Source organism: Balaenoptera physalus, assembly GCF_965194825.1.
Source record: "Balaenoptera physalus genome assembly, chromosome: 13".
In the NCBI taxonomy this organism is placed as follows: Eukaryota; Metazoa; Chordata; class Mammalia; order Artiodactyla; family Balaenopteridae; genus Balaenoptera; species Balaenoptera physalus.
In genome coordinates this window covers 54,818,880-54,838,225 of record NC_138892.1, presented here as the reverse complement: position 1 = coordinate 54,838,225, position 19,346 = coordinate 54,818,880, and the positions used below count along the sequence as shown (strand labels likewise).

General features: G+C 33.8%; 1 protein-coding gene across 8 annotated transcripts in view; it reads left to right on the top strand.

Annotated features, from left to right (window-relative positions):
• USP15 (ubiquitin specific peptidase 15) overlaps nt 1-19,346 on the top strand; it is a 119,928-nt gene that overhangs the window by 3,790 nt on the left and 96,792 nt on the right. For 7 of the 8 annotated variants that reach the window (XR_014252874.1, XM_082422712.1, XM_082422710.1 and 4 more), the window contains exon 2: nt 15,902-16,029. Coding sequence is in view for 6 of the 8 variants with exons in the window: in XM_082422712.1 (XP_082278838.1) it covers nt 15,902-16,029 (128 nt within the window). In the remaining 2 variants the exon portion in view is untranslated. Of the gene's footprint in view, nt 1-15,901; nt 16,030-19,346 lie in introns of those variants that run through there. The other variant, XM_082422715.1, reaches the window with a different exon arrangement.

Here is a 19,346-nt window from a genome sequence, read left to right as displayed (position 1 = left end):
AAATTTTGCATGTCATTTTTATATAAACCCTAATAAAATAACTCTAGTAGGTTTAAGGTAACTTTGGAGAGTAGCTTTAATTTGCATTTAGAGTCATTTAAAATATGTATGATGTTTTTGTCTCAATAAACTGCCAAGGAATCACATCAGTCAGGTTTTTAGATAGGAGAGACACTAATTTCAATTTCAGAGCTTTCCTTCCATTTCTACTCTTTTACTTAGAAGTCCTGGAGGCTTTATTTTATATGGTCCCTTATGTTTTTGCAACTTTGATTTACACTAACAGAAAATAATCGTAAGTCAAAAAATCAGTTAATAATGTAAATGGACAATATTAATCAATATGAACTCCAAATTGTTTAGTGTGTACTTGTTGAGAAGTTTTTACATTACTGTTACGGTTAACTTTAGTTGTAGCAAAGTGTTTACCACTGAAATAGGGTATATATTACATCATTTGCAGGAAATGAAACCAGAAAGCAAAACTGTTTTTTAGTGTTGGTAAATTGATGAAAATAAGGACAGAAATAGGGACATTAAAGTGTATTTTTCACATTTTAGTTGCTTAAAATCGAGAAAAGCAATTTTTCCTAATTTAATTGTTTTCATAAGTTTTAAAATCACTTGTAAGTTGTTAGTGAAGCCAAGATTAATGTACCCTATTTGGCCCAGAAGATCCAGAGCTTTAGTCAGTGATTTCATTCATCTACTTAGTGACATTCAGGCTTTATTTTTTCCTAAATCATACCATTTTTTTTATTAGCACGTACAAGGTATTAACTAGATGTTCTTTTTGGAAAATAGTTTTGTGACAGTTATTAATCTTGCTTGCATGAAAGTATAATAAGAAAAAAATTGTCAGGCTATGACCTATCATATTACATTTAAAAACACTGTGCTAGGTATTGTTGAAGTACTTACATATGTTAACTTATTTACTCATCACCACAATTCTAGGGTACTAGAATGTGAATGTGCTCTAATTCACATTTGCCAGAATAGGAATTCACCCGGATAGGCTCAAAGAGGTGTTCACACATTGATGTATCTGAGATTTGAACCTAAGTCTGGGGCTTTAATTCAGGCTTTAAAATTATTGTTCTACGCTGTCTTTTATTTTAAAGATGCATTTTAAAGTGTTCCACTTTTTTTTAAAAATGGACATTCTTTTCTCTTTAAATGGAGTCTATTTTATATTTAGCAGCAGAATTCTTCCATTTTATCCCACACTTGTTTCTTGTGACTGTTCAGTTTAGATATGGTAGAAAATCTTAACATCTTGCTTTTGGAAATTAAAATATGTTTAAAGATTAATAGGTTATTTACTGAATATGTGGAATAAATATTATTTTGATCCAAAAGTACATTTAAACAAAAGAAACTGGGATTGTGTATTATTTAGATTTGGAGTTTTAATTGTTTATCAGTAATCATAAGCGATTGTTAGAGGCCATATGGCCCTTTTTCATATAGTTTTACAGAAACAACATATCAAGCAGATAGGAAGAACTTGTAGGATATTTTGTTTTAGTACTTTGCCCATATTTTAAAAGTGTTTGGTTTACAATAAACCACAAATACACAAGACTTTTTTTCAACTAAGAATCCATAGGAACAGCCCAACACAGAAAATGCAAATGTGAAAGTTTGGTATTTTATGTTCCATGTTTACCAACTATTTGTGAATTTTCAAAGTCAAAGCACATTTGAATTAAGACAGTGGAAGGTACATAACCATATTGATACCTCTTTAACATCTTCCTGAAAACTGACAGTCCATGTAACATCACTGCTAATAAAATCAATTTTGCCATGTTAGTCATTAGATATATTTGTTTTATTACATGAGTTTAGAGTGATTTTTCTTTCCCTCACTTTGAGAATCACTTTACAAAAAAACCATGATTATTATAAAAGTGAATTGAAACACCATCAGATATATTGGCAGGGAGATAAAGGGAAGGTTGAGAACTACTGGTGGAGGTGTTTACATGCATTATCTGGTTGGAGTCTCAAAATAAGGATCAAAGTATGTACTTATATTCCTTTCTTATAGATGAGAAGTTTGAGCTCAGAGAAATCAGTTGGTTTGCATGTGGTTCACAGGTGATAATACCACCACTAGTGAACCTTTATTGAATGCTTACTCTGTTCCAGCCACTATTCTAAATGCTTTATACATGTGCAACCATATAATAAGAGCAAGTGCTCTTATTTACCTCATTTTATGGGTGTGTGATGATTTCAGAGCTGGTTTTTCAAATATTATTTAAATACCTGGCTTATAATGATTTAGAATACTAAATCCTACCAGTATCTCCTTAGTATTAAAAATGTTTTGTGCTGGGGCGTCCCTGGTGGCGCAGTGGTTGAGAATCTGCCTGCCAATGCAGGGGACACGGGTTCGAGCCCTGGCCTGGGAAGATCCCACATGCCGCGGAGCAACTAGGCCCGTGAGCCACAATTACTAAGCCTGCGCGTCTGGAGCCTGTGCTCCGCAACAAGAGAGGCTGCGACAGTGAGAGGCCTGCGCACCGCGATGAAGAGTGGCCCCCACTTGCCACAACTAGAGAAAGCCCTCGCACAGAAACAAAGACCCAACACAGCCATAAATAAATAAATAAATAAATAAATGTTTTGTGCTGTCACTACTTAAATGTAATTCAAACAGTATTTCATAAGGCAGTGAACTGTTTCTTCTTAGTCTCCATATAGAATTTTTCAGCAATTACTAGTTTTTCCTTCCCTGCGTAATGTCAGCCTGGTTTATGCCTCTTATTTTCATTTCCTTAGTTACTAGTGTAATTCACACTCTGTATCTTATATTTATTCCTTTGAAGTCGTTTTCCCAGATTCTTTCACCATCTATTCTTTAAACAAAGGGAATGTAGTTCCTTTCAACTTTTACAGTTTACACAGTTTTCCAGTTTACACAGAAGCCACTACTGAAGGAACCTAGAATAAGACTGATTGGTAGTAAGTGACCTCAGTTTTGGATACAGATTAAGATGATGTATCTGAGGGAACAATCAAGAATAGCGCCTCAAAAAGAAGAAGCTCAGATTCTAATATAAGGCAGAAAACCTCTGTAGGATTAACCTATATTTGGTTATGCCTAGAATACTGCTTCTGTCGGTAAGATTCTGCATGGTTTCTTTATAGCTCTCCAAAAAGAAAAGGAAGGTAATGACTACTTTTTCCTCTTCATGAGGAGGGAATTAAGAATACTGTCCCTTCCACTCTCCTTTTAGTTTTGAGAAGACCCACATATTAGTGTGATAATTCCTTGTGGTTCAGGAAAATCGTGATTCAGGAAAATGGTTTAGCAGAAGTAGCCATAGGAAAGACTTCCTTTGTGAAAGAAGTTAAAGGCTCTCACAAGTAAGTCCAATGTGGCTCTGAAACCAGGCTATTCTGAGTTTCAGAGAGGCAGTTTTTTTTTTTTTTAATTGAAGTATAGTTGATTTACAATGTTGTGTTAGTTTCAGGTGTACAGCAAAGTGATTCAGTTATACCTATACATATATCCGTTCTTTTTTAGATTCTTTTCCATTATAGATATTACAAGATATTGAATATGGTTCCCTGTGCTATACAGTAGGTCCTTGTTGGTTATCTGTTTTATATATAGTGGTGTGTATATTTTAATCACAAACTCTCCTAATTTACCCCCCCACCCCAACCCCCAAAACACACACACACGCACACACTTTCCCCTTTGGTAACCATAAGTTTGTTCTCTATGTCTGTGAGTCTGTGTCTGTTTTGTAAATAGGTTCATTTGTATCCTTGTTTTTAGATTCCACATGTAAGTGATATCATCTGATAGTTGTCTTTCTTTGTCTGACTGACTTCACTTAGTATAGAGAGCCAGTTAAAACCTGGGAGCATTAGAGACAAAATTAAAAAGAGCATCAAGTTCCTGTAGTAAAAAACAAAAAGATTAGGAATGATAGGGTGATAATTATATTTATCATGTTGTACATTACATCTCTAGTATGTATTTATTTTCTAACTGTTAAGTTTGTACCTTTTGACTGCCTTCATCCAATTCCTCTTCCCCCCACTCCTGCCTCTGGTAACCACACTCTTTTTATGTGAGTTTGGTTGGTTGTTTTTGTAGTGTAATTGTGCTATATCACTGTGTTACTTCCTGTTGCAGAACATAGCGATTTGATATTTCTATACATTTCAAAATGATCACCAAAATAAGTCTAGTTGTGATCTATCACTATGCAAAGATATTACATAATTATTGACTATATTTCTGGCACTGTACATTTCATACCGGTGACTCATTTATTTTGCAGCTTGAAGTTTGTACCTCTTAATCTCATTCACCTATTTCTCTCCTCCTCCCACCTTCCTTTCCTCTAGCAACCACCTGTTTGTTCTCTGTATCTATGACTCTTTTCTGTTCTGTTATGTTTGTTCATTTTTTAGATTCCATATATATGTGAAGTCATACGTTTTTGTCCTGTCTGAGTTATTTCATTTAGCGTAATACCCTCTACGTCCATTCATGTTGTTGCAAATGGCAAAATTTCATTCTTTAAGGCTGAGTAGTATTCCATTGTAATATAATTATCAGTGCTGTATGTTATATATGAAAGTTGTTAGAGTAAATCCTTAGAGTTCTCATCATAAGGAAAAAAGTTTTTTTCTATTTAATTTTGTATTATATGAGATAATGGATGTTCACTAAACTTATTGTGGTAATCATTTCATGATGCATGTAAGTGAAATCATTATGCTGTATACCTTAAACTCATATAGTGCTGTATGTCAATTATATCTCAATAAAACTGGAAGAACGAAAAAAAGAATGATAAGGGTTAAATGATCATGGTTAAAGAGACCTGATAATTTGGGTTGCTTTATATTATTTAGCAATATAACAGCTTGACAAAGTTTAACAGTTTAATCAAGAGATTTATCTTTGATATAGATGGAAAATGTTTTTTCATAACTTTGGATATCAAGCAGAAGAAACTTTTGATTCTCAGGAGAGATGTAGCTAAGTATTTATATGTACCGTGTAGTTGTGGCTATGATTACAAATATTACCACTCTTTTATAAGGTTAAGAGCTTTTTGCATGTATGAAATAAGTGATAGTGTTCTCATTTTACAGATTCAGAAACTGAGGTACAGAGTTAAGTGCACGTGGTAATAGACTCAGTCAGTGGTAGAGCGGAGATTCTGACCTAGGCAGTCAACTCTAAAGCCTGCATTTTAAACTGTACTGCCTGCCTATGAGTGATAAGCCATAGCCATTTATGGAAGCAATTTTTTGAGGGATGAATACTTGAAAGTATTAGAATCAAGAAGTGACAGCTTTGTCATATTAGTAAAACACCATATTCATCTAGTTATCCATGTGAGGAACCTCTAGAATTTTCTAGGTCTTTCTGGTTTAGCATTCTAGTCGTAGCAGTCTCATTTCTAACTAATATAGCTCTTTGATACAGATGGTGGTTCCCGTTTCCTGCAAAGTCTTTATGTGTTCCTACCTTATAGGACTTTACACATCATTCATATTATTTCCAGTACATTTTACTAAGCCCTGACTTTCACTTTCTTCAAAACCAATCTCTGTAAAATCATCCGTAATAATTCCATCCAGATCTATGGCCCTTTCACTCTCTTTTTTTTTCTTTTTTTAAATACAAGAGCTTTATAGTGATATAATTCACATATCATACAATTTGCTCACTTGATGTGTACAATTCACTGGATTTGGGTATGTCCACAAAGTTGTGCAACCATCATCACAATCAATTTTGGAATATTTTTATCATCCCTAAAAGAAACCTCATACTTATTAGCAGTCTCCCCTGCCCCCTTTTCTACCCAAATCTCCCTGTTTTTGGCAGCTACTAATCTAATTTCTTGTTCTGTATATTTGCCTTCTGGATATTTCATGTAAATAGAATCATATATGTGATTTTTGTGCCTGGCTTCATTCACTTAACAAGTTTTTTAGGTTCATCCATTTTGTTGTGTGTATCAGTACTTCATTTCTTTTTATTTCCAAAAAATGTTCCATTGTATAGATATACCACATTCAATTATTCCTTCATCGGTTGATGGACATTTGGGTTGTTCACAATTTTTGACTGTTACAAATAATCCTGCTATGAACATTTGTGTGCAAGTTTTTGTCAAGACATAAGTTTTCATTTCCCTTGGGTGTATACCTAGGAATGGAATTGCCAAGTCTCTATGTTTGCTTTTTAAGAACTGATAGACTCTTTTCCAAACCAGTTGCACCATTTTCCATTGCCACCAGCAGTGTATGAGGGCTCCAGTTTCTCCACATCCTTGAAGTGCTTGTTGTTGCCTGTCTTTTTGATTATAGCCATCTTGGTGGATGTGAAGTGGTATCTTATTGGGGTTTTGATTTCAATTTTCATAGTGGCTAATGATGTTGCACATCTTTTAATATATGCTTAATGACCCTTTGTATATCTTTGGCAAAATGTCTGTCTAGATCCTTTGCCTATTTTCCAATTTGGTTATTTCGTTCTTTATTATTGAGTTTTAAGAGTTCTTTATGTATTCTGGATACAAATTCCTTATCAGATAGATGATTTGCAGAATTTTCCCTGATTCTGTGGGTTTTCTTTTCACTTTCCCAATCTTACTTGGCCTCCTTCCTGAGTTCTTTATTTGTCTCTTAGTTTAGATGTAAAAAGAGGTCATAAAAATTAGTTCTTGCCAACTGATGAATTTAATGTGCAGAGCAGAAAATAGGTTGGAAACGCTTCAGATCTAAAAATTAAGATATAAAGGGATGATTATTTGGTTTATTTGATGGTTTATTTGAAAGAACTTCATAGCTTTCTTTGGTTATGTTTTACTGATGAGTTTTAGTTTGTGGTACTTAAAAAAATTCAGTGAAATATCTAGTTTATAACGATTTAAAATACTACATACGGGACTTCCCTGGCAGTCCAGTGGTTAAGACTTTGCCTTCCAATGCAGGGGATGCGGGTTCGTTCCCTGGTCAGGGAGCTAAGATCCCACATGCCTTGTGGCCAAAACCCAAAACAAAACAGAAGCAATATTGTAACAAATTCAATAGCGACTTTAAAAATGGTCCACATCAAAAAAACAAATAAATAAAATACTAGATACTATTAATATCTCTTTTAGTATTAAAAATGGTTCATACTATTGCAACTCATGTAATTTAAACAGTATTTTATTAAATGAGAGGATTAGTCATAGAGTGAATTAATATCCAAAATTGTTTATGCTGTTAATTCTATGCACAATAGTTACACATGTTGTTCTCAGATTAAGTGTGCTACATTGGATTAGGCTGAAATTTTTGTGTATCTTCTTAGTTGTAAAAGAGTGACAGTATTATGTCTACTTTGAGGAGAAAAAGGTAGGATTTTTTAGAAAAAATAAACGTCATATTTATGTCAGTATTAGGCAATTAAGAAGGAACTGCTTATCTGAAAGTTGTCAGCATAAACATGTACTAATCAAAAAAAAATACACAACTATACATTCACTAGCTCTGTGGTTTTCTAAATCCAGCTTTTGGGATTTCCCCATTTCCCTGTACTGCTTTTAAGTGTCTTTGTATTTAGGACTATTTCTGTCATTTATTTGTCCCTTTATATCTTTCTTATATTTGCTTCTAGTGTGTATAAAAACACTAAGCAACTTTTGAGACTCTCCTATCTTTCCCCACTACCATCCCCCCAAAACAACCAAACAACAACAAAAAACCTACAACCTGGCTTTTTTAGTTCTTACAGTAGCTTTTCTGCATTTGAGGACTGTCTTAAAATTGACTCAGATTTATTTTGGGTCCTAAAATTGACCCTGCTTCTCTGGGGCCATTGAAGATTATTCTGTCCAGACCACAGTACAAATTGTCTTTCTTGATGCCATTAGAATATTTAGCACCATACAATTGAAGTACTCATAACTTTATGTACGTTTTTGATTTATTAAACATTTCATGAGTATTTGAACCTCCCAACAATCCTGTGAGATACTGCCAGTGGTCATCATGAAATGTAAATCAGATCATATCTCTTCTAAATATTTTTCATTGGCTTTTGTTGCATTTAGGATAAAATCTTTAATTACCTTAAAAGTTCTATGTAGTCTGGCCCCAGCCTACCTTATCTAGCATCTCTTCTCCCTTTGTCATAAACTCCAACTGCATTTAGTCAGCTCCTCCAGCATACCTAACTCCCGAAGTTGTTCTGGCCCTAGCACGTGCTGTTCCTTCAGTCTAGATAGCTTTTTATCTTATTCTTCGTGAAATAACTCCTGTCCATATGCTAAAATATTATTTTTTCAAAAAGGCTTTCCTTTATTCTAAATAGGGACCCCTTTATTATGCTTTCGTAGCTCCCTGTGCGTCACAGCACTTACTACAGTATTTTACTACGTCTTAATTATTTACTGTCTCTTTCCTCCACTAGACTCTGAATTCCATGAACATAGGGCTCTTGGCTATTTTGCTAACACCTAATGCATACGGAATAGCATATATGTAGTAGACCTCCAATAAATATTTTTTGAATGAATGTATTTCCATTTCTAAGATGAACAATCTAAAGGTTTAGCATTGAGTAACTTCTCTAAGACCTCACAGCAAGTAATGTCAGAAAGAGAACTCTGGTCTAGTACTTTTTCTACAGTAAATTTAGAATTCACATCTACTTAAGTCTCATTTCAGGAGATAAGAAAATTTATAAGCAAAAATAATCATGAAGACAAATTGCTATTGGGTGTGCTTTTCTGCTAAGTTCCTGATAGGCAAAGATCTAACATTTACCAAAAGGTACGCCCACTTTGAAAATACTTATTTTGTTCATGAGTAAAAAAGAACTTGAGGACTGGCCTCGGGATGCAAATTTTGGAATCATTGGTATGAGTTACAATATCACTGAGAGTATTAACAGTGAGAGAAGAAGAAATTTGAGAGCAGCTCTGTGGAATACTAACATTTAAACAGAGGAAGAGAATGTTGTTAAATTACATATGTATATATAATTATATGTAATATATACTGTTATCATATTAATACAATATTATATTATTAGATATAATATATAATATTATATATATATATATTTTTTTTTTCCTCCCATCCAAAAAGGTAGAATCACAGATTATTTTTAAAAGCGTTGATATGGTAATAAAATTATGGATCCTTTGGATTTGTTAGGGTGGCCGTTGGTAACTTAGTGAGAACCTTTTTGAGAGCCGATTGAGATAGGAAGATCTGTTGTGCTAGGTTGAAGAGCAAGTGAGGGTTGAGGAAAGCTTGGCTGCAGGGACAAGTCAAAAAAATGGGGGTAGATAGAAGAGGAAATGAATATGTGAGTTGGGAGGTAATATGGGGGGAATGGGGAAAAGAGTTGGCCCCTCTTATATGCTAAGTTGAAAAAAGAGAGAAAAGATACAGGGAGAAACAAGGGGATAGGGGCTGTTAATGACTAAGTCTCCAAGGAGGCAGAAGGAAATTAGATCCAAAGACTAGGAACAAAAATTATTAGCCTTGGATTTAAGGAGGGTTATATCCTCCACAATATATAAGGGAATCGGGTATGATAAAGGTGTGGAACAAAAGAGTAAGAAAGTTGGGGCTTTTACTTCGTTGAAAAGTAAGCAGCAAGGCTGTCTATTCAGCCTAATGGGCTAGAGACTTAATGAGACTGGCAAATTATTGGAAATAGAGAAGGCTAAACTGGAGACATGCTGGAGGATTGTGGGTCATCTTTAAAGGACTTGAGATATTGATTGAAGACCATAGATCTTTAATCTCCATGAAATTTTCTTTAGTAATTTTTGAACTCAGATAATAACATGATCAAAATATTTTCATATTGATGTTCTAGTGTTTGAGAATCATCGGTCGTGACCTAGTGTGAGGCATTGTCATAAAATCCCTTGTAATCCACTGAAACAGAGGGGAATGACAGTGATTAAGCCACAGCCAGAGGCCTCAGTCAAAAGTAAAATGATCTTGAGCATATTTTGGTACATTTGCTTCATAGCTTTTTATATGGGAACAGTCAGATGGCTCAATATTATTCAGAAATATTTCACCTTTAGTTTCATCTCTAAGGTATAGACTCCTTTGTTTAGAAACTTAGTCTGTTTATTGTAAAGTGATTAATAACTACTCTGGGCTATCTAGATGTTTGCACATTAGTATTTACTTGAATTTTAGATGGTTGCAAGTCTATAGTTTAATGTAATATTTGATACTAAAGCTTGATCAGCTCAAAATCAGTATTTCTGTCAGTTTTAGGATTTTTTTGATTGATTGTTTTGCTTATATTATCTTCCCAGATATCAAAGGTAATAATCTCTACTTTCTGTACTTCGTGCTTTTCTTTTCTTATGAGATGTCAACCAGTCATTTTTACTTTTCTGGCTTACTTACTAGGCGTTAGTTACCAAAAGGAAATATTTCTTGAAAATGAATACATTACTATATATCAGAATCATAATTTGATCAATTTGGAAATAATCAAACCATGTTTTTCTAAAGAAAATTCTTCAAAGCTTATGTAAGTTTTTTGTTCAAATCTAATGCAAATTCATCTGTTGGATTTGGAAGAGGTAATATAAAATATAAAAGATAAATATGAGGTAATAGAAAATTATAACTTTAAAAAATAAAACTAAAGCTATGCATTTTATACATTTTGCTGTACATATTTTTTATCCTATTTTTATGCTTGAAATTTCTTTTCATTTGCTGAATCTATCAGCTTTGTTGACTGCAACATTATTTGTAGTCTGTACATTTGACTCCATTTCATTTTGTGTATGTATATGAAGATATATATATAAACTATTGTATATTAAATAGAAAACATATTAGTCCTATTAAATATTTCAGAAAACAATACAAAGAAAAATGTAACAAAACACCTGTGTACACTTTTCTTAGTTTAAAAAAATAAAACATTACAGATACAGTTGAATCTCCCTGTACATGTTTCCCTAATCCTAACCCCTTCCCTCCCTTGCCAGAGGGAGCCACCATCCACAAACTGATTATTATTCTCTTTACTTATATTTTTAATATATATGCGTGGATCTATGGATAATATTATTTGTGGCATGCTTAAAATTTTTATATAGTTGTACTGTGTGTGCATATCTATGTTATCTTAATATGTTTGTGTTATATTACATGTAGCCTTTTGCAGCTTGTATTTTTTAATTCAGCATTGCAGTTTTGAGATTTATCCATGTTAATACATGTAGTATTTTTCATTTTAGTTTTTGGGTAGTATTTCTTGGTAGGAATAATGAATATTGGTTTTGGTTTTTGTTTCCAATTTTCCATTTGCAAATTATGCTGCGTTATGTATTCTTCAGTTGTATTCTTGTAAATATGTGCAAGAGTTTCTGTAGGGTAAAACTTAGCAATGGCAATACATGATTCTATGGTATGCACATCTTCATCTTTAATAAATATTGCCAAATTACTCTCCAAAATGAGGATTCTAGTTTATACCCCAGTTGGTAGTTTATGAGATGCAGTTACTACACATCTTCTCCACACTTAATATTATTGACACATGTGCATGTGCTTGTGTGTTTACCAATTTCATGAGAATGATGTGGTATGGTGTTAATTTGTATTTTTCACATTGCTAATGAGATTGAACATCTCATATGTGTAGAGGCCATTCTGATGTTCTGTGAATTGCCCTTTTTTTTCATTCTTTTTTTTTAAAAATTAATTTAAAGGAGTTTTTCATGTTCTAATCCTTTGTTGGTTATAGGCAGTATAAGTATCTTTCCCAATCTATATCTTTCTTTACTTGGTGCCTTTGTTGAACAGAAGCTTTTCATTTTAGCCTCGCAATTTTATCAACTTTTACCTTTAAGATTTTTTGGTTTTTGTCTTAACTCTTCCTATATTCTGAAGTAACGAAGATTTTCTCCTGTATCTTTTAAAAAATTATATTTTCACTTTCACATTTATGTTTTTAATCCAACTACAATTTATTTTTGTACAGTTTCTGCTGTAATGCAGCATGTGTACCTAAAAATCACTGTGCTATATGCAAAATCATGCAATAAAAACCACAGGGCATACGGGAAGAATAGGGTTGGGGCACAGAGCTTTAAAAAGTTTTCAGTTTTAGTGAAAAATTTCACTAAATTTTTTTTTAAAAAAGATACTTAATAAAAATGGTAGCTTGGTTTTACACATGTTAAATGGTTAAGAAATACATTAATACTGCAGTAAATATGGTATTTTTATTTTGAAAAAGATGAGATTTGCTTGAAGTGGGATTGTGAAATGGTAGAAGGAGGGTTATCCGAAATCTGCCAAGAAGTTGTAACACCAGATGTGGAGAGTGTGGTTCATAACACACATGGTGAATGTAGGTAGATGTTTAAAATGTATGTTTTGTGCATACCTGTGCAGCTCAGTGTACCTGGGAAATTTTCCACATATATTTAGTGTTTGTTTCAGTTAGGACTAGGGTGAGACAAGCAAGGCACCTAGGGTGTAAAATTTAAGGAAGCACTCCCTGTTAGGGTCCTTAGGCATCTCACTTGCCTCACCCTAGTCCTCGCACTGCTTATGGGTGAAGTAGTGCTTAAGCATGCACTGAATTTGTGTTACTATTCCCTTGTGTATCAATCATGTTGAACACATTCAGGCTTTCGTAAGAAGCTTTTTCGAATAGAACTGACTACATATGTGAGGTATAGAGCTCTTAATTAATTTTTCCCGTATATATAGCCAGATCTTTCTACACTGGTTTGTAATGATTTTAGCATGCAGCATAGTTCCACATATATTTGAGCCTGGTTCTTCTTTCTTTGTGCTATTTTCATTGGTCTTTCCGCTTCTCCCTATGCTAATAAGACATTTTCTTAATCACAGGTCTGGCACTAACTTTGTAACCTTGTGCAAGTTAATTTCTGTGTGCCTATGAAATTATAATGGTGCCTACCTCATTGGGCAGTTAACGGAGTAAATGAGCCAATATATTAAAGTGCTTAGAAGTATGTGCCTGGCCCAAGAGTAAAGCTCAAATGTTAGTTATTTTGTTATTATTAAAAGTAATCCCTGTAAGTTAATAAAGAGTCTTGAGATCTAGTAGACTGAGATTGCCATCTTGTTTTTCCTTTTCCAAACTAAGAGGAAATGGGGAGAAGCTTTTGGAAGGATTCCCTGAGAAAGTGATGGTTAAACTATCTGAAAGATGATAAGAGTTAACTAGGTGTTGAGAGCAGTAGGAGAATATTTGAGGCAGAAGGAGCCATGAGGCAGAAAAAAGTGTGCTCAGGAACTAGATCTCAGCACAAAGAAAAATGGTACCAGTTAAGACTAGAGAGGTAAGTAGGAGCAGATCAGATCATGCAAGACCTGTTAGGCCATGTTAAGCATTTTAGACTTAATGTTAAAATCAGTTATAACTATTTGTAAAGATTGATATATTTCAAGAATAAAAGCCAGGAAGTATTAATCTTTACAAATAGTTATAACTATTCAAAAAAGAAACTCAGAAGCTAAAGTTGGGTGCATCTGGACCCTAATAGCATATCAGGGATTAAGAGTGCTGTTGAGAATGTAAAATAAATTCAAGTCCTTGTTCACTTATTTTGTAATCTTGGTGAGCTATTGATTTTGTTCTAGTCTTTTATGAGTTAAAATTAAGGAATCTTGTGTTTTGGGCAGATTCTTAATAGATTACGATTAGAGTTTTTACAGTACAACAAATCCATGTAAATGTCTTGAAATAAACTTTTTTTCATTTATTTGTCCACTTCATCTAATTTCAAGGGTGCACCTATAACTACACATTATTTCAGTAATTGACGCTCCTGTTTTTTCTACTTCCCTCATGTTTCATTACCACAACATTCTACAAGTAAGTTATAGGTGCCTGTAATAGAAATATGATGGCCATTTTCTATTGAAGGTAGTGTTAAAAACAGCTGAATTTTCATCACTTGGGAGAGTTTTCTGTCATAATGGTTTCATTGTACAGAAAGCACTCAGTTCAAGATCTAGGAAAGAAAGTTGAACTAGAAATGTTATGGCAGCAGATGAATTCTGCCCAGTGCAACCCTGCACTAAAACTAAAGACTTTATTAAATACTTTGAGAGCTAAAACGTCATCTTTTAGAAATATCTTTTAAGTAAATATAAATAGAATTTTGATAGTATTCCACAAATAGTTTTTAATGTAAGTTTTATAAATGACATTTTATAGTATTATTGTTAATCTATAAGTTCAGCACAATTCCAATCAAAATCTTAATAGGGTTTTTTGTGGAACTTGACTAACTGATTCTAAAATTCGTATGGAATAGCAAATGGCCAAAGATAGTTAAGACAGTTTGCAACAAGAAGAAGCTGGGGGAACGTGCCCTGAGTAATACCAATATAAAAGTAATTAAGACAATTAAATTGGCACAATGATAGAAAAATAGATGAATGGAATAGGGGAAAGATTGCTTAGTATGACATTTATTTGCAAAGAAAGCAAATGAGATGTCTGAATATCTTGTTTAAATTGCAAGGGAGAAAGAGTCTAAAAAAATTTTAGTGGGTGATATACAATTAAGTATAATTTTCTTTGTTATCATTTTAACATATAAAGTCATCTCTAGTCTAATCTATTTTATTTATCTTAGAAACGGTTTTCTTAAAACTTAGTTTTTCAACTCTTATTTTCTCATAAATATCAAAATCTACAATTTGGGGGCTTTCCATTGTGTAACCCTGATAGTGGGTTTGGAATACTCATGTATAGTTATTTCTGCCTTACCCACTTTTAGGGAATTAAACTGTTGATGAATATTATTTAAGAATTGTGGGGTTTTGCTATGTTGGTGCCTTTGCTTCAGGTTATTTTCAAACATAACTGTAGCGTTTCATTCCTATAGTGCTGTATGTATAGTGCTATAAGCACAGAAATATTAGAATGATGTTCTTCTAAAAAACTTGGTTATGCATGTGGGCTTTAAACATCTTATTAATCTTTACTTTTGCTTTTGTTTGTGATTGAACCTGGTTAAGTGTGGGGCAAGTGTTTCTGGAAAAGAATTTAAAATAATTATGAACCAGTGGCAAAGCATAGTAGATATAATATAAATCAATGTAAAGTTTTTTAGATTTATAATTTTTTATGCTTTCTTTGTTAGAGGACCATTATTTTACTTTTTCTGTCACTGGTCATCTGAGGAGAAACTAATTTAGGTATTTGAAAGTAAGATGAATATAGTTTCAGTAATGCTTATTATAGTGCTTGGTATCACACTTTTGAAATCAATTAAAAACCAGTCCTTGCCCCAGCAGATTTTACTAATGTATGAGACACAATTGGAGACAGTATCGTTGTTATTAATTTTTGTTGGTAAAGAAGCTAATTATTTTTAAAGCTTTGATTATAATTACTAAAATCAATCTTGCAAACCTTTAATAATTGCTTTCCTTACCCCATAAAAGATAGTTAAATATATAAAATTAACATACTGTAAGTTTTTTGCAAAAGAACCATTTTCCATATTTATATTTTACCATGTTGCATTTAAAATTTTATTTTGACTGATTCTTATAATTACCATTTGAATTTTTGTTCAATTGGTAAATATTCTGTTGAATAGCTATTGCGTTTTTGTAAAATGCTGTTAAGGATTTTTTTTAATGTATATGTTAATAGTTGTCTTTAGTAGATACTTTACAGAATAATAGAAATAATACTTTACACAAGTGAAATATTTTTGTTCTACTACTGTGACATTATAGTTATTCTCAGTAATCCTTTGAAGTAGACATGTACTTTGATATAAAATGAAATATAAAAAATAGACAGATTTTCTGCTATTCCTGTAGTTCCTGGTATTTTCCTTTACCGATTTCTCTTCTTTTTTAGGTACCTAGTCGATAGTCGCTGGTTCAAACAGTGGAAAAAATATGTTGGATTTGACAGTTGGGACAAATACCAGATGGGAGATCAAAATGTATATCCTGGACCCATTGATAACTCTGGGCTTCTTAAAGGTATTATTTCCTTCTTTCAGTCAGGTTGTAAATGTGTTCGTTTCAGTATGTTATAGTAATATGGAAAATGTTAATGTAAATAAATTGGTAAATTAGAAATTTCTTTGTGTAATCACCCCCCAGTGTCCATGCGGGGATTGGTTCCAAGACCCCTTTCAGATACAAAAATCTATGGATGCTCAAGCCCCTTATACAAAATGGCATAATATTTGCATATGATCTATATATCCTCCCATATACTTTAAATCATTTGTAGGTTATCTATAATACCTAATAAAATATGAATTCTATGCAAATAGTTGCTGGTACACGGAAAATTCAAGTTTTTCTTTTTGGAACTTTCTGAAATTTTTTTTTTCCCTCAAATATTTTCTGTCCAGGGTTGGTTGAATCTGCAGATACAGGACCCATGGATACAGAGGGCCGACTGTATTATAGATTTGACCTAAGGAATTCAGATTATTGTGTTATAATTAGTTATATTTTGTATCATGACAAATTCTGTTTGTCATTTCTGATGTAATAAGTGTTTATTATCATTTAAACCTAGAATGTAAATTAGAAAGCACTATCTTATTGTTTGGGGGAAATGCTGTATTGTGTATTATTTTGCTAATGGGCACATGACTTTTTTCTTTAAGTTGGGGATCAGTGGTATATGGTTACATTCTTGGATTTTTGCATTAATCTTCTACAACCTTTACTACTTGCCAGCTCTTCTAAAACTCGTATAACATTTAAAGAGAATAAAACATAAGTACCAGAACTTCCATTTCTGGCCAGGATGGAATAACAGGGACTAGACTTATCCTTCCACTTGAATGAACTAAAACCCTGACAAAAAACATCAAACAGTGGTTCTCAAAACATTGTACATAAGGCAGCAAAGAACAGTGATCCTTGAGAGGTATGGAGCGAATGAAGTGAGCCCTATGATTTCCTCAGCTTACTGCACTGAGAGAGTTTCCAAGACACGGCACAGAAGGAGAAACCCACGCAAAGCCTGGCAACCTCCCTTAGTTGAAGAAAGAGTTTGGAGTCCAGGGAGACCAAGGCAGCCAGAGTTCTCAGGGCAGAGTACCAGAGAGGAATGAGCAGCACACAAGGAGAGAGAGAGACCTAGAGATCTATAGAAGCTCTCTTATAAGTCTAGAGCTGACTGTTGACCAGTGCATGTATGTGAGGAAGCTACCCAAGGCCAAGGAAAGAACCATCCAAAAGAATTTGAAGGAACAATTGTTTAGGTTCATGTTACCAAATCAGGTTCATTTGCCAGATGCACAGCAAGCCGAATTCTGAGATACCAAGGTTTGCAGCAGAGAAAGGGTTTATTCATAAGGCAACCAAGTGAGGAGTCGGGAGAACAAATCTCAAATCTGCCTCCCTGATGGTAAGAGGCTCAGGGTATTTATGGGAACAAAGAAGCAGGGTGGTCTGAGGTGTGGGGAGCATGGGAAAAGGTAATTGGTGATAAGGAAAGAGTGAGGTAATAGTCGTTCTGTGCAGGTGCAACTAAGCTACTTCTCTGTGGGATGCATGTTCAGAAAATGGAGGCGTTAGCAGGTGCTGAGGGTGGAGTTTTTGGCCCTCTCATGTCAAAAGTCACCAAGCGGACTCACACAGCCCAGTTGGACAGTCGGTGGTCTTAACCAGTCTTAGCTCCACCTAGAACTGAACACAGCTGATTTCAAGTTCCTGAAAAACAACTCAGGCAAATATCTTATTGTTTAGGCTATGAGAAGCTTGGAGGACATGCAAGTTTATATAAAAACAGTTAAAGTGTGCTTGATCAGTAAAGGCAGGTTACAGTTATAATTTAATGGATCTAACTGATGAGTACCCTCGGTTTCACTCATAAAGGACCAGGAATAATGTGTTCACAGTAGCCAGAGTGGAGAACCTTATAAATCTCAGGGTAGACTGCAGAGAATGGGTTTGCCTCTATAGAAGGGCAAAATTTATCCTTCTAAATTGAAAGTAGCAAACTATTTCCAAGTAACTTAACTGCATCTCAGAACAGAACACAAGAGTATTTGTAGGAATACAAAAATATCCAGCATCCAACAAGATAAAATTTATAATATCTTGGATACAACCAAATATTACCTGGAATGCAAAGAAGCAGAAAAATACAATGCATACTAAGGAGAAATAGCAATGTTTAAAAAAAATTTTTTTAAGTGGAAAACAACGAAGAACAAATGAAACAGATACAAAACGAATAGTAAGATGGTAGATTTAAACCCAGCTCTATGAACAGTCATATTTAATGTAAATATCCCAATTTGAAGTAGAGACTGTAAGATTGGATTAAAAAAAAAAGACCCAACTGTATACTGTCTACTAGAAACCCACCTTAAATATAAAGATACAAATAGATTAAGAGATTGAAAAATTGTAAGACTGACCTCCAGTGACCCTCCTGTTATATAATCATCTCCTTTTTGAGTATGAGTGGAACCTGAGAATAGAATATCATTCCTGTGATTACTTATATTATATGACAGAAGGGAGATTATCCCAGTGAGCTTTATCTAATCGTGCATGCCATTTAAAAGCAGAGTTTTCTCTGGCTGGTAGCTGTAGAAGTCAGGATTCAAAGCATGAGAAGGACTCATTGCTGGTTTGAAAATGGAGGGGACTACGTGAGAAGGAAGACAGGCATCCTCTAGGAACAAAGAGAGTCATTGGGCCCACAGCTAGCAAGGAAACAGGGACCTCATACCTGTAGCCACGAGGAACTGAATTCTGCCAGCAGTCTGAATGGACTTGGAAGTAGATTCTTCCCCAGAGCCTTCAGATAGGAGACCAGCCTGGTGACATCTTGATTTCTTCCTTGTAAGACCCTAAGTAGAAAACCCAGTTGAGCCCATCTGAACTTCTGACCCATAGAACTGTGAGATAATAAATGGGTGTTATTTTAAACTACTATGGTTATTTGTTATGTAGCAATAGAAAACTAATACACATACTAACACTTATCAAAAGAAAGCTGGAATGGCCATATTAATATCAGACGTTAAGTTTTAGAACAGAGAACATTACTAGGGATAAAAGTTCATTTCATGATCATAAATGGGCCAGGACAATTTGTTAAGAAAACATAATAATCCTAAATATATACCCAGCTAATGGCATAACTTGAAAACATGTGAAGCAAAAACTGATAGAATTGCAAGGAGAAATAGAAAAATATCCACAATTATATAATGGATATTTCAATATTCTTCTCTCCATAAATGATAGAAAACGTGTAGACAGAAAAGTAGTAATGAAATAAATCAACCTACCTGTCCTAATTGACATTTATAGAATAT